This window comes from Pelodiscus sinensis, chromosome 3 (genome assembly GCF_052426305.1).
Source record: "Pelodiscus sinensis isolate ZL-2025 chromosome 3, ASM5242630v1, whole genome shotgun sequence".
Classification (NCBI taxonomy): Eukaryota; Metazoa; Chordata; order Testudines; family Trionychidae; genus Pelodiscus; species Pelodiscus sinensis.
In genome coordinates, this window is record NC_143054.1 from 177,613,921 (window position 1) to 177,639,110 (window position 25,190).

Here is a 25,190-nt window from a genome sequence, read left to right on the forward strand (position 1 = left end):
ATGAGAAACAGGTCTACTAAGTTCTTAGAAGATATTTTGTTATCCTCTTCTATGTGAGAGAACTGTTATACTGTCAACAAATATTGGGATGTATTTATAGAAATAATCAATTTTTGTCATGTTGTGTCTTTCAGCCCAGATACTTATAGAATATTTAATACTGATATGCCAGAAGTGAGCATGAGAATAGAAAAGATCAATGGTGAATGTATACCTCAAAAGAATAAAAACTCTTTCCAGGAGTCATATTTACCAGAGTGGCGAAATAATCCCCAACCACATTATGCAAAATTAATTAACACCAATGTAAGATTCTTAAATGAACCAATTTACTATATGGAGACAGAAGGCACAATGGCTAAACAGGTAGGTTCATTTTGCATTATCTTTCTAATTAAGGTCATATTCTAAATAATATGTACATGTATTTTGTATAAAAGAACTTAATTAACTAATCCTAAGGATTTGAATGAACCCCTCACTAGTATGGAAATAGAGTATTAAGCCTTAAAATCTCTGCTTCACTTACTATGTTGTGTCTAGGTATTGCAGCATATATGCCATGATACTTGTATTAGCCAGGCACAAAGAGACAAGTGAGCTATATTTTGATTGTACTTGCTTTTGTAACTTTAAGTGAGATTCTTGGATTTACCTTGGCACACTGTAGTTTGTAATTTAATTTGATTATTTTAGTATACTAGTATTAAAAAAGAACAGTGATCCTTGAAAAAGATGTTTGCATATCACATTTCTGTGGCTACATCTACAGTGTGGTGGCATGAAGAATACAGACACTGTGGCTGTGTCTAGACTGGCCAGTTTTTCCGGAAAATCAGCCACTTTTCCGGAAAAACTTGCCAGCTGTCTACACTGGCCGCTTGAATTTCCGCAAAAGCACGGACTTCCTCCTGTAAGAAATCAGTGATTCTTGCGGAAATACTATGCTGCTCCCGTTCAGGCAAAAGTCCTTTTGCGCAAAACTTTCACGCAAAAGGGCCAGTGTAGACAGCTCAGATTTGTTTTCCGTTTTCCGCAAAAAAGCCCTGATCACGAAAATGGTGATCGGGGCTTTTTTGAGGAAAAGCGCGTCTAGATTGGCACAGACACTTTTCCGCAAAAAAGTGCTTTTGCAGAAAAGCGTCCGTGCCAATCTAGACGTGCTTTTCCGAAAATGCTTTTAACAGAAAACTTTTCCGTTAAAAGCATTTCTGGAAAATCATGCCAGTCTAGACGCAGCCTGTATGCCTGCTAGCGCAGGTATAAATAGCAGTGTGGACAGTGAGACCTGGCTTAGGAGTGTACTGTACTCTACACTTCTGAACCCTCAGGATATATACCATACATAGCTCTCCACACACCCAAGTAGTGCCTCCATGTCCACACTGCTATTGGTAGCAGTGTAATGTCCCACTGCTGGAGCCTTTCATCCCAGTAGTAAAAAGGAAAGGCCTTTCCTCGACACAGTGGCAGGGAACGGAGAAGTAAAAAGAATTTCAGTGCAGGTCAGAAGAAGAGGGGAAAGAAAGATGCTGGCTGTCTATGAGATCGTATCAGTCAAACTTCAGACTAGGCTAATGTTCTCCTATTTAGGAGTCAAGAGTGTGCTAATAGCAGAAGTAGTTGGGAAAACTTGTGGCGGATGGAGGCAGAATTGGTGAAGCATTCAATCAATACTTGCTTTATGTCTGGGTGTGTCTAAACCACACCCCTCTGCCAACAGAGGGATGTAGATTAGGCACTTCGAAAGTGCAAATGAGCCTGGGCTTTAAATATCCGGGGCTTCATTTGCATACTCACGTTCGGGCGCTGTGCCGATCATGAGCCCTTTTGAAAGTGAAAGTAAAGTCTAGCCGCGGCTCTTCCGACAGCAGGGAGCTTTTTCAGCAGATCCTGTACTCATTTTTTGAGGCGTACAGGATCTGCCAAAAAAAGCTCCCCTCTGTTGGCAGAGCCGCATCTAAACTTTACTTTCTCTTTCGAAAGGACGCGTGATCGGCACAGCGCCCGACTGAGAGTATGCAAATGAAGCCCGGGATATTTAAATCCCGGGCTCATTTGCACTTTCGAAGTGCCTAATCTACATCCCTCTGTCGGCAGAGGGATGCAGTCTGGAGGTAGACTCTTAAGTATTTGGAGAGACATATTATGTTCTTCCCTTTAAAGCATCATTGGTGGCCAAGAGGAGAACCATGTGTACATCATTATAGTCCAACTTACGACAGACAGAGCACTCAAAGAAATGATTTCCAGAAACCCACTTGTACATTGTCTTCCCCAATTAAATACAGCAGTAAACTACAGCCTTCCTGTGGAATAGGTAAGAATCTATACAGACGCCCTTTGTTTTTACCTGTATACCAAGTGAGATAAAGTACAGTTCTGAGTTAGTAACAGTGTTCAACAATAAAAGATGAATATGTGCCAACAGTTTTATCATTCTATTTCCACAGGTTTTTTTCCCTATTCAGAATATAGCAATAACAAAGGTATTTCAGGGGCTTTTGCTGTTTGGATCAAGTTTTGATCTTAATTACCCCAGTGTATATTTGGAGTGACTTCACTGGAGTCAATTGAGTTAGTCTGGATTTACAACAGTGCAAGTAAGAGCTGAGACTCTGTCTATCTCGCCATCTTTCTTACACTTATCATTATGATGTCTGAACACTTAGCAAATGTTGTCCATTTAATAACAACTATATATAATATCTGGTTGGCAGAGCTGCATGCTACCCGGTCCATCTCCAGGTGGCGGATAGGAGGGGGCCTCTTTTCAGAGGTTTGCTGCAAAATAATTGCACTTTGTCGTATGAATATGCAGCTGCGGACCAGCAGCGGCTACATTACCAGGGTTTGATGGGACATTGGGTGATATCCGATGCTCTTACTAAAAGTCACAAGTGCCCGATGACAAGGTTGTGACATGGTGAGTGCAGCCCACCATCAAATAAGGCTTCCCTACCCCCTCACTGCTGGTTGAGGGTCTGGGATACTTGGGTCTCTGGATTACTTTGGATAATCTGATTGGCGTATGAACCATGATTGGTCACCGGCATCCAAGGGATAGTGACTCCTTACATCACCCCAAGGAAGAGAAACTTGACAGAAAATTCCCCACTGCCTTGTAAACCCAGACAGATAATCTGGAGTGGAGATCAGACCCTAAGGCAGTTAACAGTGAGGTTTCATCCAATCTGCTTTTCCAGCATCTCCTGCCGTCAACTCAGTTCTTAACATATTGGCTCTTGTCTTTCCTTTGGATCTAACTGGGGCAACTGAGAGGGGAGTAGTGCCTCTCGGGCAATGCACTTTCCTCAAACACTAGCCCAGGCAATGCAGCGCACAGGAGGAGACACTTACCCACACACAGCTATACACCGCTACTACAGTCGATACAATAAACCAACTTGCCTCCGGCTTGGTACCTGGAATGTGCAGACCATGTGTCCCAATGGGTGGGGCATTTACTCCGATGAGTGTACAATACATCCTAAATTTGATAACCTCATTCCAACTCTTCCAGAAATATTAGTGCTAGATGTAGAGCCTACGGTGGAAGAGCTTTCCAAAGTACTTGATGCTCTCTCCATGGAAAAGCACCAGGTAACGATGGGATTCCAGCTGAAGTCCTGAAGGCTAACAAGGCTGTCCTCATCCCCTTCCTCTATGACTTACTTAAGAAATGTTGGTGAGCGGGGAGGTCTGTCATGATATGAGGGATGCAAACATCATTACAGTCCCCCTTATCACCTTTATTTTTATAGAGAGTAACAACTACAGAGGCATCTCTTTGCTAAGCATTACAGGTAAAGCATTTGCCCATGTCATTTTTAATCTCCTGCAAAAACTCACAGATCGAGTCTATCCAGAAACACAGTATGGCTCTGGGACTGGCAGGTCAACAATGGACATGATTTTTTCTCTACAAGAAAAATGCACAGAGCAAAGAAAGCTGCTGTTTATAGCATTTGTGGACTTAGCAAAGGCGTTCGATACAGTCAGTAGATCAGGACTGTACAAAGATTGCCACAAAGATTAACTAAGATTGGCTGTCCACCAGCTCTACTCAAGCTCAAAATATCTTTTCATGACGATATGAAAGCAACAGTGTACTATGATGGATCTACATCTGAACCCTTTGTGGTGAAGAGTGGAGTCAAACAGGGATGTGTCCTTGCTCCTACCCTTCTTGGTATATTCTTCTCAGTCCTATTAAATTGTGCATTTCTAAACTCACTCAGTGATGTATTTCTCAACACAAGGTTAGATGGTTCTTTTTACAACCTAACACGACTCAAGGCTAAAATTAAGGTCAAGAAAGTTCTTATTAGAGAAGTCCTATTTGCAGATGATGCAGCGCTTGTTGCACATAATGAAGACATGCTACAGGCACTGATGGATTCTCTTTCCAGTGTTGGTAAACTGTTCTCTCTCGACATAAGCCTGAAGAAAACTAGTGTTTGCTCAAGGTGTATCTCAACCACCAAAGGTCATTCTGAATGACAGTTCATTAGAGGTGGTTCAACAATTCCGTTACCTTGGGTCTACTGTCACCACAAATCTCTCCATGGATGAAGAACTGAACATCAGAATTAGGAAGACAGCCACAACATTTGGCAGACTTACGAAATGAGCATGGAACAATCCCAAACTGACATTGAAAACAAAGATACTGATATACCAAGCGTGCATATTAAGTGTCTTGCTTTATGGATCTGAGACCTCGACTACCTACTCATGTCTAGAGAAAAAATTGAGCAGTTTTCACCTTCGCTGCCTTTGCAGAATCATGAATATTAAGTGGCAAGACAAAGTTTCAAATGTAGATGTCCTATCAAGAACTGGCATACCCAGTCTCATAGCAATCCTTAACAACAGAAGACTCCGGTGGCTTGGCCATGTGAGGCGAATGAGTGATAAACACCTTCCCAAAGAAATCCTCTTTGGTGAACTGGCAAGAGGAAGGTCAAACTTAAGATTCAAGGATATATGTAAAAACACTATGAAAAGGTTTAACATCAATCCAAGCTCTTGGGAATCTGTCATCAGATTGTAACACCTGGTGACAATTATTACAACAGGGCACGTCATTTTTCGATAGGACCTGTGCAAGTCATGCAAAAGAACTCTGCCTCAAAAGGAAAAATTCTCAGACTCATGAAAACTGAAGTAGACTGGCATGTAGTTATTGTAATCAACTGTGCAAATCCAGTATTGGATGCATAAGCCATGAAAGAATTTGCAGATTCTCTTAGATTGTCACTGCCGCTGCTTACCACCATCTCTCAAGGCGAATGGGCCATATAATATAAATACTGCCTATTGGCTTCTTCTCTTCTGCAATTCGCAAACAAATTCTTTCAGAATATACAAATTATAGCAATGTCTAATTTTTAAATGTAGCAGGAGACCAAACTGCAAACAATCCTTGAACTATTCCAATCTGTTGCACATGTATTTGGTCTTCATAATCATTCTCCAGATATTTTGAATGAATATTTTGATCAGAAATAAGCTGTTTGCGCTGAATGTTCTCTCTTTTTGTGGTCAATCACCAAACTGATGGTGTTTCTAAATATTGCATGTTCTTATGCTTAAAAAGTTCAGTCAAATAAAGAGTGAATACAATTGAAAGTTGTTTATGCCCCAAACAAGACACATAAAGTAACTCCTTTGCCTTTCCCACAGCTGTGCTGTAGAACAAAATAATAAAAGTAAGCCATTACCAGATTTGCTAAAACCTCCCAAGTGGGAGCTGAACCTCCGTCATACAGTGTTATAATAATGACTGCTCCAGCCCCCACTAGTTAACTGTAACCAGTAAGCATCACCCGGGAAGGGAGATGATTACCGCTTAACCATTCACTTTCCTAGAGCTAATTAGCCATGATTTCAACATTAGTAACAGCAGGAGTGGCCCAAGGCAGGCTGCGGCAGCTGGCGCCCCAGGCAGAACGCACGATCAGCGCCCTCGCCTTCACGGCCATCAATGGGGTGACATCATTATCGGGCACCCCCTGAGTCATCCCTAGGCGATGGCCGAGTTGGCCTATAGTCACAGGCTGCCCCTGAGTAACAGTTTCCTATTGAAAACTATAGGCTCTGTAGAACTGTGGTAATTCACTCAATAGCAGCTGTTGTACTGCATTTTCTGATTCCATACATATTTCTTCCAAGGGGGCAACTGGTCGTCAGACCAACACCCTTGTTGGATATGCCAGGATTGAAAAGATTGCTGCTTACCACTTTATGGCATTCAAGAATACTGCAATGACAAGAATTTAGTAGCAGTCCTGAGGAATTGTAGTATCAATGTGCTACTGACGAGTTGCATTGTTCTCGACCAAAACATGATTTATCCCTTTAATGACTATTTAAATGTTAGAAAACATGACAATATGCAACAATGTATTTTGTGTTTAATGACCCACCATTATTTTCTACCAACATTGGTGCAGTTAGAGAATTGATATCACTGAAAAAAAAATATTGGCTTAGATGCTCTGCAGTACTGTTTCCACAAACCAACATGGAACCTGGACATGAATAACTTTTAGAATGTAGTTCAGGGACAGCCCAGTTGGAGAGTTTAACTAGTTCTTGTTCTCTATGCAGCCTGAACAGCACAAAGTGAGTTGAACAGACAGGAGAATCTTAGGCTGATGAAGCGCTGAAAAACTCCAAAGCATTTTAGATATTATATATCTAGCAATCACTTCTCCACCTGGAATTAAAAATGGGAACCAGGGGCAAGCAGAGCTCGCCTTCCCTTTTAAAAGCAGAGAGAAAATTCTCTCTCTTTGGTCTAGCTTGAGGCAGTACTACACACTTGTAGCTCTCTCCTCGTCGGTTGGTGAGGGGGACTCATTCAGCAAGACAATTTGAAGTTAGAGCAGTGGAAGCTAGTTGTTGGCTCGGTGGAGTCTGGTGCTTCTAACCTATAGACACCAAGTAATAGCAAGTCCGCTCCCACATGCACACAAGTGTGCACTGTAGTCTCCATAGGCAGGGGCCGTACTAACAGAGCCAAATCCACCGGTGTGGTGTATTCTATGTGAGGGAGAGGATACAGGAGTCTCTGCAGGGAACTGTGATTCTCCGCCACTGTGAGATGGGCCAGGCATCTCAGTATCCTTTGCTGCCTTGTCCCTCCTTGAACTGCCATAGTGTCTGCTCCACACGAAGCTTGGTGTGTGTGAGCACTGGGGCATGAGCATAGTCCATCACCATTATAGTGTTCTTAATTTGTTTAAACTGGTTTAAATAAAGTGCATGTATCTAGATTTCCAATACTGTAAGCTTATGTTTGTATTGCTAAGAGCAAGCTGGGTACATGAGCACCTAGTTTAATAATACTACTTAGGGCCCCATAAATCCTACGGATGGCCCTGAAAATAGATAATATACCCAACTGCAAAGGCAAATTGGAAAAGCACTCTCATTTAGATAGGCAGATTACCACTTTAGAATTTGACCACTAATGCCCCTATTGATGCACAAAAAGAAACAGAGGTGTTGTGTTGACTACAAATGCTCAGGACCTCAGTGTTAGTATCCTCTTAAAAAGGAGACTCTTCTCCTAGTCTCATGTTGGAACTGTGGTCAGCATTAACTCAGATGTATGTCCAACATCATGGACTTTCCTGGAGTTATTCTATTCAAATACTTCTTAGCTTATAAGAGCTGAGGTCATACCATTGGCTAAATGCTCATGGGTACTTTTATTTATAGACTTAATTTTAATATTAAGGGCCAATACTATGGTGTTGTCAGATAACTTCCATCTTTATGGCAGCTTCAAGTTTTTGATTAAATAGACAGCTTTGCACAGAATCCAACTCCCAAAGTAAATCATAACAGGTTTTATTTAATTTAAAATTATTTTCAAGGTTATTGTGTATAGTTTAGCTTGTGTGATTGGAATATATGAAAGTAGAGTGTCTGCTGCATACAGTGTCTGCTAAGAGGACTGTCAAGGAGCCAGTTAGAGCTCTCCCCAGTGTAAGTGGGGAATGGACCCACTATTATGGGGATCTTTCCTGGCTTCTACACTACTCCAGTGAAATGGGCTAGCAAAACAATGAAGAGTCCCGATTCCTCCCCCCCCCATTCCCTTTACCTCATAGGCCTGCCTGACCTTGAGGGCTTTCCTTCCACTCTCTTTTGTAGTAGATTCCTTGTAATCCCAACAAAGCTGAGCTCAGGATTCCTAGGAGGCCCATCCCCCAAACTTGTGGTCACTTAGGGCAGAGACTAGGGCAGTGGTGGGAAACCAATAGTCCATGGACTGCACGTGTCCCATCAGGGTAGCCTGCTGACAGGCCACCAGAGAGATTGTTTACCTTGTGTTGGGGTAGGGCGACAGACTTGCCAGGCCCCTGGACAAAGTGGTGGCGGGGCAGCTCTGAACTCCCGGAAGGGGAGGGGCCTCGGGTAGAAGGGGTGGGCCTGGGACAGACAGCCCTCAGTGCTGCCTGGGTACGCCACACCATCGCCCCCAGCACTCCGAGCCATTGAAATGCCACACAGCGCTCCAGCAGTGATTTAAAAGGCCCTGGGCTCTGGCCACCATGGTATTAAGCAGTGACTAAAATAATTAAAATAACTAATAGCAGCAACTGGAAGCCCCAAGCCTTGGGGCAACTGCAGCCTTTGCCCTCCCTTCCCCGTCAGTGGGCCTGCCTTGCCTCTGCAGGTACAGCTGCCTACAGCTCCTAGTGGCCATAGTTTGCCATTCCTGGCCAATAGGAGCTGTAGGAAGTGGTGACCAGCGAGTCCCTGTGGTTCTCTAGAACTATCTGGGGACTGCTAGAGCTTCCAAGCCCAAGACAGAACTTGTGGGAATTTTCTGCTCCCAAGTGGTACAGAGGAACCAGATCTGGAGAGAGAATCTGCCCACTATATTAGCAAAACACTAAAACAACTTACACATTGTCCAAATGCAAATATTAAATACAAAGACTGTTATTTTTATCAAGATACTCAATTCTTAAGTGTATAAGACAATAAACTAAAGAGCTTACATTAAGTATTTGATCATGGCCCATACTTCCTCTACTTTTTTGTTGCTGCAAAGTGGCCCTAAGCTTATTGGATCTGGTCCTTAGAAAAATCTCCCCTATGAAGATCATGCCCCCTCTGGGAGGGGGCAGAGCTACTACATCAGCTCCTAGGTAACTCTTTCCCCAGCTACCAATGGAGGGAGAGCGCATAACAGGAGCAAATAAATGTTACTGGAGTTTCCCTGTATTCTGGTGGTCCCCAGATGCAGTAATAGCTCCTTGGGGCTATAGGTAGCTGGCACAAGTTAGAATAGCCTTGGTCTACATTAGCTTTGTTGAAGGCCCACTTTTGTGCCTGGCAGTCCCAGGATCAAAGGAGTACAAAGGGTACCGCTGTGCCTCTCTGTCGCTTCAGTTGCATTAAGCATTGCTCTGTTGCCTGCAACTGAGGGTCTGGTCGTAAAAGACCAATACAATAACTAGTCTGTAAGTATGTTCATACTACTTATCTAATCACTTGTTCATCAACCCACTTAATTAGCCATGGATTCTGGTATTTTAACTATGCTGTGCTATGTCATGCCAAAAATGAAAGTATTCTTTGTGTAGCATGCCACCCAACAGCTGTCTGGCTTCCATCCTCCATAAAATCAACAAATTCTTCTCATGCAGCAGAGCTGTACCTATTGGAAAATAATTATTCATTTTTGGTTTTTTAAACCAAGATGAATTAAAGGCCGCATTCTTTTCATGTGTAGTAAGCATTTGATATATCAAGTGCAAATTAGCTTCTCTTCAACTGTCTTGCAGGTTTCTTTTGACTCGTGACACACTCTTAATACACAGAGAAAACACATTTGCTAGAATGTGGTTTGGTAATATGACCACTATTAAAAAGTTAAATTTGTAAGATCACAAATGATGTATTTTAATAGCATAAATTAAATAGTAGAGTCATTTGGAGATAGTGATGAGTCAAATCTGCAAACCACATCTGATTTTTGGTTTTAATTGACCTGCAGTAATTTACATCGGCTCTGGATCAGGCCCTCTAATTTTATTTTATTTTAAAGAACACCTCAAAAACCAACCAATGCACTGAGATAATCATGCTCTGTTTTTACCAACAAATGGTTTGATTTGCAACCTCTACTCATCAGGTAGTAATTTCTTGCTCACTTCAGTGGTAGTACTCTTATAAGTAAGTGCTGCCCAAGAGGAATAAGGTTTGCAGAATCTAGCCTGGAAATATTTATTGACAAGATTATTTTAAGCATTGGCTTCTGTAGCAGGAAAACGCAAGGGGGTTAATTCTCAAAAAAACATAAGGCAGATTAGCTGTATGGATCCACTATGGGTCTATAGAAAAGAGGAATGAGGGGGGATTTGATAGCAGCCTTTAACTACCCAAAGGAGGGTTCCAAAGAGGATGGAGAGAGGCTGTTCTCAGTGGTGACAGATGACAGAACAAGGAGCAGTCGTCTCAAGTTACAGTGGGGGAGGTGTAGGTTGGATATTAGGAAAAACTACTTAACTAAGAGAGTGGTGAAGCACTGGAACTGGTTATCTAGGGAAGCGGTACAATCTCAAATTCTAGAGATTTTTAGGTCTGGGCTTGACAAAGCCCTGGCTGGAATGATTTAGTTGGAGTTGCCTCTGTTTTGGGCAGGGGGTTAGACTCAGTCTCCTGAGGTCTCTTCCAGCCCTTTGATTCTGTCATCCCATTGAGGTAAATACCCCTTTTGCCTCTGTGGAAAGAGTCATCCACAACTGGGCATCATCTTATCCAGTGCATATATTAGAAACTTTTCTGTGTTAATAGAGTTACCAAAAATAGATTCAAAGCATTTGTCAGACTTGACAGAGCGCACTGCCTATTTTGGTCATCAGCACATTCTTCACTATTCCTGTTCTAGGGGCTAAATCCTGCCCTTAGATATGTTCTCACAACTCAGATTTACTTGCATGGAAGTACTGTGTGTGTGGCAGAGGGCAGAAAATCGTATTTGATTTTGTAGTTTGATTACAGTAGTGCCCAGAGGCCCCAACTAATATTTGGGCTCTATTATGGTGTGAGAGACAGCCTTCAAAAACTTTGCAGTCTAAATATCCAAGACAAGGGAAGCACTGTTGTCCCTATTTTACAGATTAGGAACTGAAACAAGAAACTAAGATGCCATATAGATGCCAAGTGGAATTTACAAAAGCACCTAAGCAAGGTAGGCCTAAACCTCCTCAGATACTTACCTGTTTAAATGCCACTAGGTGCTTATCTGTTTCATTAGGACCAGATTTACAAAAGTATCTTTAGGCACCTAAGTGACTTGTCCATGATCTCACAGGAACTCTGTGGCAGAGCTGGGAATGATTCCCATCCAGCTTTACTGGTGTTCTTACCATTGTTTCAGTTAATGCTTGGTGCTCTGCAGAATTTTAGAAAGAACAAAAATGAATTAAATAGTTGTGTGTCAGTGAGTGAATGTAGCAAAACCTTTTGAGGTATTAGACTTTGGATAACATTTTTTTCAGAAGCACTAAAAGAGACTGAAGAGTGCGTCCCACTTTCAGAAGTGACTTAAATATTTGGTAAAACTTAAAACAATGAATGGTCCTGCAGCACCTTAGAGAGTAACAAAAAAATGTAGATAGTATCATGGGCTTTTGTGGACACAAACCACTTCTTCAGATGAATGGAGCAAGGTGTTCAGAGGTATAAATAAACTATCTCCAGACACCTTGCTCCATTTATCTAAAGAAGTGGGTTGTGTCCACAAAAGCCCATGATACTGTTTACATTTTTTTGTTATTCTCTAAGGTGCTGCAGGATCATTCATTGTTTTAAGTTTTTTTCAGTTACAGACTAACGCAGCTACTCCTCTTGCTATATGGGAGAATAAGTCCCACTGAAAGTCATCCTTTACTGTGTGATTATTGCTTTCTCTACCATATATTACTGCTGGGCTGTATGTCTCTCTTGTCTACATTCAAATGAAAAACTCACTTCTGTGCGGCCCACAAGAAATGAATTTAGAATTGGAAACAAAACAAAGACGAAGCACCCTTCCCCCCAGTGGGTCTAAAGACAGAAAAAACCCACTGCTGCTCCTGCATGTTGTAGGAAGAGACTAAAAGAAGGATGCCTAGAGAGGGAAGGGCTGGACCAGGGTAGAAATTTGCCCAAGAAATATCATATGATGAGCATGACAACCATGTCCATACCAGATTGGTTACAGCCTGGGTTAATGACTGTACCATCCATCTCCCACAAAGGTGGACACGACAAGGGACCAGATCTGGAGAGAGAATGGTTTAGCCCCAACAAAGAGGATCTGTGGAAGAGATAACATCACCGTAACCACATGGAATGTAAGGATATTGAAACAAATAGGGAAGCTGAAATAACTCAGAAAATGGAATAGTAGAAGTAGCACTTACCAGGAATCTCTCAGGTCAGATAGAAGAACCTTAGAGAGGCACTAACACAATAGGCCATGTACTCCATTGCAGTGGAGAGGACAAACATGTCAACCACTTAGGATTTTTTATACATAGAGATATCAAGAACTTAGTATTACTGTGTCACACAATATTAAGCAGGTTTATTTCCATTTGTCTAACGGCAGTACTGTTCAGTATCACAGTGGTAAAAATTTGAACCTCTACAACAGACTATGACAGTGAGCAAAATGAAGATTTTTACAATCAGCTCCAAGCCATCATTGATTAGGTACACAAGAAAGATATCCCGATTGTACAGGGAGACGGGAATGCTAACGTGGGTATTGACACACAGGCAGATTGGTAAGATTAAATACAAAGTGATTGGCAGAAAGATCAAGAAAGGAATGAATGTGGCCAAGGAGATATGGATTGAAAAACAATGCTCTAATTTGAAGTGTGTATCAATAATAAAAATACCAAATGAGCCTTCCAGGTTATAAAAGATCTGATGAAGGAAAGAAGGACCAAATCCAATGCAATTAAAAACAAAGATAACAGTCTTACAGAAGACTGCTCAAACAGCAACAGCATTGGCAAAACTAAAGCCAGTTTGGAGGGAGCAAGAACATTTCCCTGTAATCCAAACTGAAACTGCTGCATGCACTGGTCATCTCCATTTTTCTAGATGCGTGTGAGACATGGACCTTTAAAGCAGAACTTGAATGGAAAATACAAGTGGTACAGATGAGATACTTCTGTAAAATCCTGGGCATCTCCTACTTCGACCAGGTCACTAATGAAGAGGTCTACAACATCACCACACAATGCCCCAGGTCATGTGAAGATCTCCTGATGACCATGAAGAAGTGCAAGCTGAAATGACTGTACCTGGGGTAGAATTGGAAGTAGACAGAGACAGATTGACAACACAAGAGTGGAAGGAATGGACTTCATGAACACTCGAGTCACTAGCACACAGTTGTCAGGGGTGAAGACAAATTGGTTGATTGTTCACTAATGATGATGCCTCAATGACCAATGCAATTATGAGAGTAATCAGTGAAATGCTGGCCATAGTGAACTCAACAGAAACACTAATTGACCTCAGTAAAGTGTCAGACTTTCATCCCTTATTCTGTGAGGGTAGTTCTGAGCTCACATTACTATGGGTCAAGAATAAATTCACTGAATGTAACAGAGTTACTGCTGATGTGAGTGGGTTCAGAACCAGGTACTGCAAGTCTCCCCTTTTACACAGTATGCTTTTTAGGGCAAAGTGATTTTGTTTCGTGTACTGTAGTAGTGAGCACCATGTTTGAGTTAAACAATTTTAAAATATCAGATTTTTCCTGTCTTTTTATCACAAGGCTTTATCCTTGGGTTAGCAGCTTCTGCTCTCTTTTATGTACAGACTAAGTACAAGGATGTCTATGTTGGCAGTGCTTTAACAATACATGGCCTGCTGATTCTCTAGTCTGTTACATGGGCTTGTCAGTGTAAGTTCATTAAAGCCAATGTAACCCTGCATTGCACCAGTGTCAAAGCATGGAGCCTTGGCACCCGCTATTTATAATTGATCCTTCTCTCCTACCCCCGTAACTTGCCAAGATGTTTGATGTGCAGGGGTTCACTTTTAGTCCCAACCTGGAGAAGCAGCTGGCTGAGCCTCACTTTGTAAGTTCAAAGAGCAGAGTGGAAAGCTAATGCTTCAGTCACAGTCATTATTGAGGTTGTTGTACAGGCAGTCCCCGGGTTACGTACAAGATAGAGACTACAGGTTTGTTCTTAAGTTGAATTTGTATGTAAGTCAGAACTGGCTCCAGATTCAGCCGCTGCTGCTGAAACTGACCAGGGGCTGACTACAGGAAGCTGGAGGCAGAATTGCTCTTCCCCCAGCTTCCTGGAATCAGCCACTGATCAGTTTCAACAGCGGCTGAACAGTTCAACAGTTTCTTGAGCCTGGGACAGAACAGCTGGGCTGCCAGGTAGGTCCCTGCAGGACCAACCCAGCAGCACCCCAGCTGCTCTACCCCAGGGTCCACAACAAAAGCCTGGTCTGCTGGGGGGGGGGGGCGTACTAGCAGCGTTCCCGCCCCCCCCCCAGCAGACCAGGGACACGGGGAGCAAAGCCGCAGAGGTGGCGGGGTGCCGCACCTCTGAGGCTTTGCTGTGGCAAAGCCTCAGAGGCGCGGCACCCCGCCGCCGCTGCGGCTTTGCTCCCGGTGCCTCTGGTCTGCTGGGGACCGTCTCCAGCAGACCAGGGACACTGGGAGCAAAGCCGCGGCGGTGGCGGAGTCCCGCGCCTCTGAGGCTATTCCAGAGCAAAGCCTCAGAGGCACGGGACCCCTCCGCCTCCCCGGCTTTGCTCCAGGTGTCCCTGGTCTGCTGGAGATGGTCCCCAGCAGATCAGGGGCACCCAGAGCAGCGTTTCTCGCCCCGGAGGTCGAGGTGGTGGGACCGCTGCGCTCTGGGTGGTCCCGCTGCCTGCGAGCTCTGGGGCGAGAGAGCCCCGTTCGTAAGTGCGGATCCGACATAAGTCGGATCCGCGTAAGTTGGTGACTGCCTGTATTAAATAGCAGAGCAGCGGTAGAGCTGGTGCATGGAATGCAATCTGCTGCTGAAGAGTGGGTCAGGTGAGGTATTTAATATGACTTGAAGAGCCAGTGGTGGCAGAAATCTTTCTCCTTTCTGGGGAGTGCCAGTACCTCTGCTTTTCTCCATAGCTGGATCTAGAGTTTTGCCTTCAGACTACTCATCCTATATGTTTTGGATAATTGATTTGGGGATATTATTCACAAACCCAGACCATCTTATTTCAAATCAGACCATTCCATTAATAAGGAAAGTGATGTTTTCCATGCATTGGAAAGTTGAGTTGAGTCAATTGTATTTTGAGTTGCCATTTTGAGTTGAGTCAATTGTATTTTGGTGTTCAGGTTTCTAAAATGATAGAAGATTATACCTTGAAATTGGTGGTGGCTCAGTACTTTACAGTTATAAATGCTGAGCTATTCTCTGTGAGGTAATGTATGTTTCCTCTCTTTTTGACTTTACAAAGATGAAAAAATAGTGGTGTGGGGGGGGAGGTTATGTGTATCTCATCTTTATCACCTTAAAGAAGAAGAAGAATAACAAAAAGCTAAAGTATTCCTACATGCTACATAACTGTACCCACTGTTGCTTAGTGAGCCTTGTAAGGATCCTCCTCTTTACACAGCCCCCTACACCATTGCAGCAGCTAATGTAGTTGACAACAGCAATTTTGGCTGCAATTTATAACTATGGAATAAATGTGCTAGAAGATGTGAATAATAATGAAATTATTGATTTTGTAGATTGTTCTTGTGACACCTGAGCAAAGGTTATATTAGTTCCCCATAGAATTTCTTGCAACGATTCTCTCAGTGTTTAACATTGGAACCTGGAATATCTACTTCTGTAGGTGATCAATAATATTTGTCAAATTTTCACTAATTATTTCTGTAAACCAATGAATTATTCACAAATAATTTACTTCAGTATTGTAAGTCTATATGTTAACTCAAGGAAGTTCATGAGTTTAGTTCATAGTTTTCTGCTGGAATATTAGGTAACATACACATTAATAATAAATTATATAATATTCCAGTAGAAAACTCAGTATAATAATAATAATCCCAATTTTTTCTTTATATGACAGAAGAGGAGAGAACCAACTTAACACTTTCTTATAACTTACCAACATGTGCTCTGAACCCATAAACACAGACATGCTTTAACTTTAAGCAGGTGAGTAGTTCTGTTGCATGCATGTAAATATTCTGCAGGATCAAGGCTATGACAATGATATTTCTATAAGGTACTGAAATACTACCATGGTAAATGCCTTGCCAATGTTTTAGAATGCTCAGCCACCTACTTCTTTGGGTTTGTGAACTATCCTGATATAATATGTTTGACAGTCGTTTGATGCAGTCTATTTTCCACAAATAAAACTCGCAAATAGAACAAATTAGCTCTACTGGAAATGTAAAATAGCAGAGGTAGAAAACTCATAAACTAATATCATTCTTGGTCTAAGCTTATTTTTCAGACTTACTATGAAATCTTTATTCATAGAACTCCTAGATCCTAGTATGCAGTACTGAAAGTGGAAGCTAGACCAGCAGTTTCTGTATCTAAACGGATTGATGGTGCAGTACACTGAAAAAAGCATAACAGCTTAAAGTGTATCTCAGTCAATCTTAAAATCATGGGGACCTGCAGATGTATATGTGGTGCCTGTAGTGTGACAGTGTGGCTTCCGTTTGACCCAGAAGGTAAGGAACCACCCTCTGTGTCCAGATTGGTGGAACCAGACTAGCCTCCCAACAGAAACCCCAACAGTGTATAAAAGGTAAAGGTATAAAAGGTAAAATCTCTAGTTTAGTTGAGTCTGGGACAGTGAGGGAGATAGATGCATCCTGGTTGCTCCAAGTTGCTAACTCTTCTATCGAGACCAGATGCTCGATGCTCTGGTAATGGAGGAATCTGTGTCTGCGCGGTAACGTGCAGGACTGTTATTTGCCACCTACTGTGGGGAGTTGAAGGACATCCCTTTGATCCAGGTAAATCCTAAAGGCAGGGAAGGAAATGGCCTGAGGCAGCTGACACCACTCTGGCTATAGTGCTGCCTGAAACATGGTCAGTGTCTTGTGGCTAGATTCCCCACTCACCCAGTGGCAGATCTCTTTGCCACTTTATGGCCCTGAGTTGGGACCTGGTAGAGTCTGCTAGACCTAGGCTCCTCTACCCTCCATCCCTGGGGTGGCACCCTCCCCACTATAGGCCAGGTGACCTAGGTTAGCTTACCATCTGCCAGAGCTAGGATGGCAGGCTACTTGCTAGCTCCACTCTGCTTGAAGACTGGAGCCCGTAGACCGTTGTTTTCTCTGCCCTTGTCTAAGAGCCCAGGATATATAGACTGTTGGTGTTTGTTCTGTCCCTACCTAAGGCCCAAGGCTTATAGACTATTGGTTGCTCTGCCCCCCCCCCGCTTGTAGACTATTTGGGGTTCAGCTCCACTAGACTGGTTGGAATGCTAATGCATGGTCTCCTCATTTCTCCTGATTCTAGGCAGCAATCCTGACAACCTAGAGTATGTCTAGACTACATGGCTCCATTGACGGAGTCATGTAAACTAGTTTACCTGGCAGAGGCAAAGAAGCAGGGATTTAAATAATCTCCGCTTCATTAAAATAAACATGGCCGCCGCACTGTGCCGATGATCAGCTGATCTGGCACAACGTGGCATTCTAGACGCAGCTCTGTCGGTTGGGGTAGCCTTTGCTGACTCATCCCTTATGCCTCGTTAAACGAGGTTTACAGTATTGGTCGGCAAAGGCTTCCCCAGCTGACAGATCCATGTCTAGACTGCCGCGCTGTGCTGGACCAGCTGATCGTCGGCATTGTGCGGTGGCCATGTTTATTTTAATGAAGCGGGGATTATTTAAATCCCCACTTTTTTGCCTATGCTGGGTAAACTAGTTTACATGGCTCCGTCAACAGAGCCATGTAGTCTAGACATACCCCTAGTGAGGTGGTGTGGTCTCCCTCCAATCCAGAAAGGGAGGGATGACTACATCACTACATGACCCAGATATATTATAGATACTTCAATGCATATTATTGCAATTGTCTCAAAGTAATGTGTTTCTAAGCTCCTTAAGTGAAATGTATCAGAAAAATCATATTTCTGTATCCCTTTGTGCCCCAAACCATCAATATGCTTTACAACCACAATGACAATCACAAAGTTTCACATTTCTGTGGGCAGTGTATATGTAGTGATTTTACAGATGCCACACAGCAAGGCAGCAACCAAGCAAGACTCCTAGTCCTAGTTTTAATCACTGGAACATTGTCCCTAAAATAGTGCAATTGATAGCACTCAAAAGATTCTGAAGAGCAAACTTGCCACTTTACACGTCAGTAAAATGCAATACAGTTACTGTTAGTTTGTGCCAGAACAATGTGCCACTGAATGCTAGCTGGATCTTAAACCTTCAGTAACTAAAAACTAGTTGTAGGGGTTTGCAAGATGCAAAAATACAGGAAGCTTAATTTTACAAAGTGGTCTGCGTATTCATCTAAAAATGATACGTCTGGCATCCAAGCACTTAAACACAGGCTCAAAGTTCACCTTATGCTGACTTTGCAGAACACATTATTGACCTCTGTTTCCATGTCTGCTCAATGATGTATTTTGTTTCCGGTAATATGATCCTACCAAAAGACAATAGGTTATCATCCTTGTGTCTTGATTTGCTCCTTGCCTCTGTATAGTGCCCATGAACACTGTTTGTATAATGCGTTCATGTATTCTGAGTTACGGTGAATATATTGATGAATTCATTGGTGTACTAATGTTTCCTCAATATATTTATGTGAATTTTTGTGCTCATGACCAGTGCCTTGCTGACAACACTAGAGACTGAATTTCTCTGTTTATCCCCAGAACAGGTACAGTGTGAGCAACATCAACTTAAACTTGTTCACACTTCTCTGCTAGTGGGCTAGAGCAATGATGTGAAGAAGACCATCCCTAGGGCTGGGAGCATAGTTCAGCCCCCCGTTCCCCATTCAATCCTTGCCTGCCTTGTCTACTGCTTTTCCTTTAAATGGGGTTGTCAAGCAGTTTTTAAAAAATAATCATGATTAATCATGGGATTAATTGTGCTAGTAAACAATAATATTTTAATATTTCTGGGCATTTTCTACATTTTCAAATATTTTGCATTAAATTACAATGCAGAATATAAAGTGCACTAAGCTCACTTTATTTTTGTAAAAAGGTATTTTTCAGTTCACCTAATGCAAGTACTGCAGTGTAGTTTCTTTACAATAAAAGATAAATTTACAAATGTAGAATTGTGCACAAAAAATAACTGCATCCAGAAATAAAATGATGTAAAACTACAGAGCCTAGAAAGTCCACTTAGTCCTATTTCTTGTACAGCTGATTGCTCAGATAAAAAGGTCTGTTTATATTTGCAAGAGATAATGCTTTCTGCTTCTTGTTTACAATGTCATCTGAAAGTGAGAACAAGCATTCATTCGTATGACATTGCTATGGCTGGTGTTGCAAGATATTTATGTATCTGATATACAGTAAACTTCCGATAATCCGGCACCTTTAGGACCCAGAGGGGCCGGATTATCAGATATGCCGGAGCACCGGAATGGGGGCTATGAGAGGTCTGGGGTGAGGGGTGGGGCTGGCGGGGAACTGCGCAGCGTGGGAGAGGGCGGCGCTGCGGGACCAACCCGGCAGCACTCCAGCTGCTCTGCCCCCAGAGCAGCAGCGGACTTGGGGAAGCCGGGGGCAAAGCAGCTCCAATTGTCTGGCTGGCCGGAGCACTTCCGGGTTGCAGTTGGTGCTGAACTATCAGGAGTGCCGGATCACTGGATGCCGGACAATTGGAGTTTTACTGTATTAAAGATTCATATGTCCCTTCATACTTCAGCCTCCATTCCAGAAGACACGCATCAATGCTGATGATGGGTTCTGCTACATAATAATACAGTAGTGCATACTGATGTATATTCATTTGCGTCGTCAGAGTCAGATACCACCAAGCAAGACTTGTATGAAGTGAATTGAAAAACACTATTTCTTTATAATTTTTACAGTGCAAATCTTTCTACATATATATAAAAAAATGTCCTGCAAGATTTCAGAGTGACATCATCTGTGTTGCCCCACCTTCTCCTCCCCCCAGCTTCAGCAGACTCAAAACAGAAAGCGGCATCCATGGCTCAGGGCAGGATGGGAACCCTTCACCATTGGGGCTGGAGCAATTTACCCCATTCCCCAGGAGCGAGGCCAGGGCTGGGAGTGAGCTTGGCGGGAGGTGCAAGGCTCCAGAGGGTGGGTATGTCTACACTACCCCCCTAGTTCGAACTAGGGGGGTAATGTATGCATACCGAACTTGCTAATGAAGCCCGGGATTTGAATTTCCCGGGCTTCATTAGCATAAAGCCGGCGCCGCCATTTTTAAAAGCCGGCTAGTGCGAACCCCGTGCCGCGGGGCTACACGCGGCACGGGCTAGATAGTTTGGACTAACAAGCCATTCCGAACTATCTGTACACCTCGTTCCAGAGGGAAGTATCATCAATAAGTAGGTCCAAATAACCAGTTGTCTTTACATTTTTCGTAACATGAAGAATAAAATTATTTTAACTTTTACCCTTTAAGAGTATTTGTATTTCCACCAAAATTTAAGTGTTGATCCTGCAGTGTACACCATACAAATACCTGCCCATCTGGTGCAATTTGCATGATAAGTGTCTTAGTTGTAAACATATAAGATTTCAGCTCTGATCCCACATTTAGTGTTTATTTTGAAAATGTGTGTCCTAGGTGCTGCAGCAGTTTAAATCTGGTAACACTGTGCAAATGAAAGCAGGCACAGCCCTTTATGTACTAGATGATCTAACGAGCATTGTGAGGTCTACATTTTCAAAGGTGACTAATGATTTTGGATGTCCAGTCTTTGATATCTTTAAGGGACCTGATTTACAGAAAATATTAAGCATTTGTTTTCAGCAAGTCAAGTTCCTTTAAAGTGTCTCCATTTGGGCACTCGGAATCAGTACAGGTTGAACCTCTCTAGTTTGACTGGTGCAATTTGCTGGACCATAGGAGGATAGTAATGTCAAACAGCATTACCAATGTTTGCACTGCTTATTGAGCTCGTAGAAGACATTTGGGGTAAATTAGAGCTAAATAGCAGCACAGAACACTGAGAGTCAAGACTGGTAGCTGTAAACAAACTTTATGGGACTGTGGGAAATTTGGACCACATCCATGATAAGTGGACATCCGGCTAACTAAAATAATTCTGGTCCAGCAACATCTGTGGTCCAACTAGTGTCAGACTAGAGAGGTTCAATCTGTAGTCATATTTGAAAATATAGTGTGTGTTTATTAAGTGCAAAATTTACTCCAGCTAGCTTGGACCGGAATAGCATTGGATAAAAGACTTTATTTGAAGAGTAAAAATAAATGTCAATATAGTGGGCTAGTGTCTAAACAGTTACCTCAAGATCTGTGTGAGGTCTAGTCTTGTTACTCTGATGCATCGGAGAAGTTTGCAGCATGCATAATATTTAGAAAGTGCTGCTTGCTTTCCAGATATGCTAGACTCACTCTATTTCAATGTGAAGAGGAACAATCCAATTTTTCCCCTTGTGGGGACTCACAACAGGAGGAAGTCTTTGCATTCAGTGCTGACATAGGCCATTCACAATCTGTGCCCAGGATAGTGCTTGTGATATAGAAGGATACAACTTCAGTTGGGACTTTTAATATTAAGCACTATCAAATGTATTGTCCGGAACAACCCAGTATGCACTAGATGATGTAAAAGGCATTTTCTGTATGTCTCTTTGATAATTCTTATGCTTAGAATGCCCTTCCAATTTCTGTTTGTCTGGTTTCCATTGTTACCTCATCTAAATCACTCATTTAAAAAATGAATAATTCTGCAGCATTACCTATGAAAAATTAGTTCATTTCCACTCTGAAAAAACTCTGAATCCACATGCTGTATGTATGTAAAACTGAGCGTTTGTACAATCATGTAACTAATTCATGTTTCTCTTTGCCCTTCCCTTTCCTGTATATGTTACATCATTACGTGTCTGTCAAGCCCATCATTTATTTTTTAAGCAATTCAGGACAGGCATCTGTCTGTGTGCGCGCACGTGCGCACTTCTGTGCAACATCTAATACATTTGTGTGTGTTGTTAAACAACAGCGTTTCCATGCTGTACAACATGAGGCCACACCGCACATCTTTGTTCTGACTTTATAACAATATTGGTTTTTTTCCCAGTTCCACTTGCAACTCCTAGAACATCAACAAGCCTTCCAAAAATTTTACAGGAGCGGACCTCCTTTATTCATGAGTACGATGCCAGAAAATCTCCTAATGAACCCATTCGAGGAAAGGTAAGACAATGTGCATCCTGTATGATTAATAGCATGCAGGAAGCTGGAGGAATAAGTTTATTCATGAACTTCCGACTGTTTTAAAAGTAGCAAATTCTGTCACATGCTTTAGAATTGCATTTTCTAAAGAACTTTAGTACTGATGATACTTTTAATATACTTTAAACATGTCATTCTATGTTTGTGTGCATTGTAATACCATGGTTTCTGGCACCTATAATAATAGATAAATGCTGTAATGCTATATTACACAGTTTGGATTTCTAATACATCTGTGTCTGCTCTCTCTTACGTCTGAGCTCAGTGAACTAAAAATGATGTGTGATTGGAACAGGCCCAGCCCAATGCAAATTTTGAGGGCATTCCATAATTAAATGACCAAAAATTTCATCAGTTTTCATTTCCTACAAGTTTTTGAGTATTTATGTCTTAACAAATCAGTAACTGGGGGACCTGACCTAAAGGCAATTGAAATCAGTGGAAAGACTTCCATTGACTCTGGTAGGCTTTGAATCAGGCCCAAATTGCAGAGTTCAGTCGTTGGAAACATCTTAAAGAGTACAGCCTATTGTTTGTTCACCACTTATGTTTATATAAAAGAAATCCTTCCTGTGTGACCCTAATGGACAAAGTCCCTTGGGATGCAGTCATAAATCTCCTGGCCTATAAAAGCAGCAGTTTAGAATTGTATCCATAGCAACCCATGTAGCAAGAAATGAAATCTGATATGATTAGACTTGCACAGTAGAGAGCCATATGCAAGTCACACACTCTGCGTGGCAGAATGGTTGTGAACCAGAGAAAATAAGATGCATTTTTTTCATTTGTTGCTTCTCTCCAAGTTTTCCTGCCATGCCCCATTTCATGAATAAAAAAGGCTGACAGGCCAGCCATTATTCAATTGCCTGCAGCTATTGGGACCTAGGCTGATAGCCAGTAGAGAGACCAAGAAACAAGTGGATGTTTTGCCAGCACTTGAGCTAATAAATGAACTCAGCGCACAGCTGCATTTACTAACTGCTTATGCTCCCCTGGTTAATGTCAACCTTATTTCCCTTTCTAGCGACATGGAGCTTTTGTGTGGACAGAGATAAAACCAGTGAGTGGGCCGATAGTTCCTAAGGGAACAGAAATATTCCTGAGCTCTAGAGGGTCATGCTCACTGGAACAGCCAAAAACAGAGAAAGGAAACTCAATGGAAAGCCAAATGACCTCACCCGGTCTCTGCCTGCAGAATTCCCAGGAGACATTAGACTGTGAAACTCACTTATCAAAACCAGACGTTAGAGAATCAGCCAAGGCATACTCCAGAATCCCTGTGAAAGGACAGTAGAGTTCAGGCATTTCTCAGGCAACTGAAGTGGATGTTATTTGTCCTGCTGGGGAGTAGTCTTTATATTCAACAATGAAAGATCCTCTCGATAAATCGCTGGATAAGTTACCTCCGGGACATAAAAACATACAATCACTGATATCGCCATCAGCCAGTAAAATGGAGAGAGCCTAGAGTCACTATGCAAGCCAAAGCATTTGCTTAGTTTAATATCAATAATGCTAAACCCAAACTGACTTCAGTGAATTGTTAGCGGGAACACAGTACTCCTTTCACAAAACAGCAGCTGCACTGTACTTTGATGTTTCTAGAAAACTGTATGCCCATAAGAACTATGGAGTCTTTTTTAAGGTGGAATCAATTTCCTTGTTTGGCTGACTGCAATCATCTTGATTGTTTATATATGTTCTGTACCAAGTCTGACTTTGAGTTAATTAACACTTTTGGGTCTGGAAGTGATTATGATTCTTGAAAATGTACTTTTTTTCAATAATAGAAAAACCAGGTACAGTGTTTGATTTTATTGCTGATTGCTGTTTCTTTTTAGCATATGTACTTGGGATATACATTATCTCTTTGAACAGTGCAGTGTAGAGTATGATTTCATACACCATATGGTGTCAGACTGTGATAAATGGAAACCATTGTTGCTTTGGTAGAAATCAATGGCTGTCAAGAGAGACAATTTGCTGCAGCCCACAGAAATGCAAAAATGAAGTGTGTTGCCATGCTAAATAGCTAACAAGGACAACTTTGGAGTAAACCCTTTCTTTTTGGGAATGAGGAGGATGGGACATTTTCTTACAGACTTGTGCTGCTGTTCATTTTTGAATGTGTACACATCAAGAATGCAGGAGAGATCAGAATTACTGTACACTTTTCCCTGGAGAAAATCTATTAAAGCAGATGCTGATGGGTAAACTTTTACTGATTGGACTATTTCCCTAATTTTTTTCTCCATGCTGCCACTTACATTGATTCCTAAGACTTCCCTGAGTTACACTTTGTCTTAGAGAAACATGGAAAGTTTAGGCTTCAGTTATAACAATGAAATATGTAACTTTTACATAATGCTTTTTGTCAACAGATCTCAAAGCACTACACAAAGTAACTATGGTTGTCTAATCAGCAACCTGATGGCTCTAGTCTGCTTTGCCTAGTAGTGGGTTGCAGAAGTTGAAATAGCAGTGTACTGCAGGTAAGGTAATGCAGAGTAGGGGTTTCCTAGCCATACTTTTTTCCCTCCAGCCCAACTCCCCATGCCAATAACAAGAAGGGCAATGGTTTAAGGAGTTTTGATACTGGTTGCACTCTACTCAAACATCTGTCCTACACTGGAGTGATCCTTCTGATGCTGGGCATGCTTCCTTTACATCTAGAAACCACTGGCAGCATAGACCAAAGTGGATGTACAGCAGTCCAGCAGCTGACCCTTTATGC

At 42.1% G+C, this 25,190-nt stretch overlaps 1 protein-coding gene across 2 annotated transcripts in view; it reads left to right on the forward strand.

Annotated features, from left to right (window-relative positions):
* The window catches only part of CIMIP6 (ciliary microtubule inner protein 6), a 31,978-nt gene extending 7,301 nt beyond the window's left edge, over positions 1-24,677 (forward strand). The window contains exons 2-5 of one of the 2 annotated variants that reach the window (XM_075925480.2): positions 135-366; positions 2,167-2,320; positions 22,302-22,417; positions 23,481-24,677. In XM_075925480.2, the coding sequence (XP_075781595.2) occupies positions 135-366; positions 2,167-2,320; positions 22,302-22,417; positions 23,481-23,750 (772 nt within the window). In that variant the 3' untranslated portion in view covers positions 23,751-24,677. The remainder of the gene's footprint in view (positions 1-134; positions 367-2,166; positions 2,321-22,301; positions 22,418-23,480) is intronic. The other variant, XM_075925481.2, reaches the window with a different exon arrangement.
* Positions 24,678-25,190: the final 513 nt, after the last annotated feature.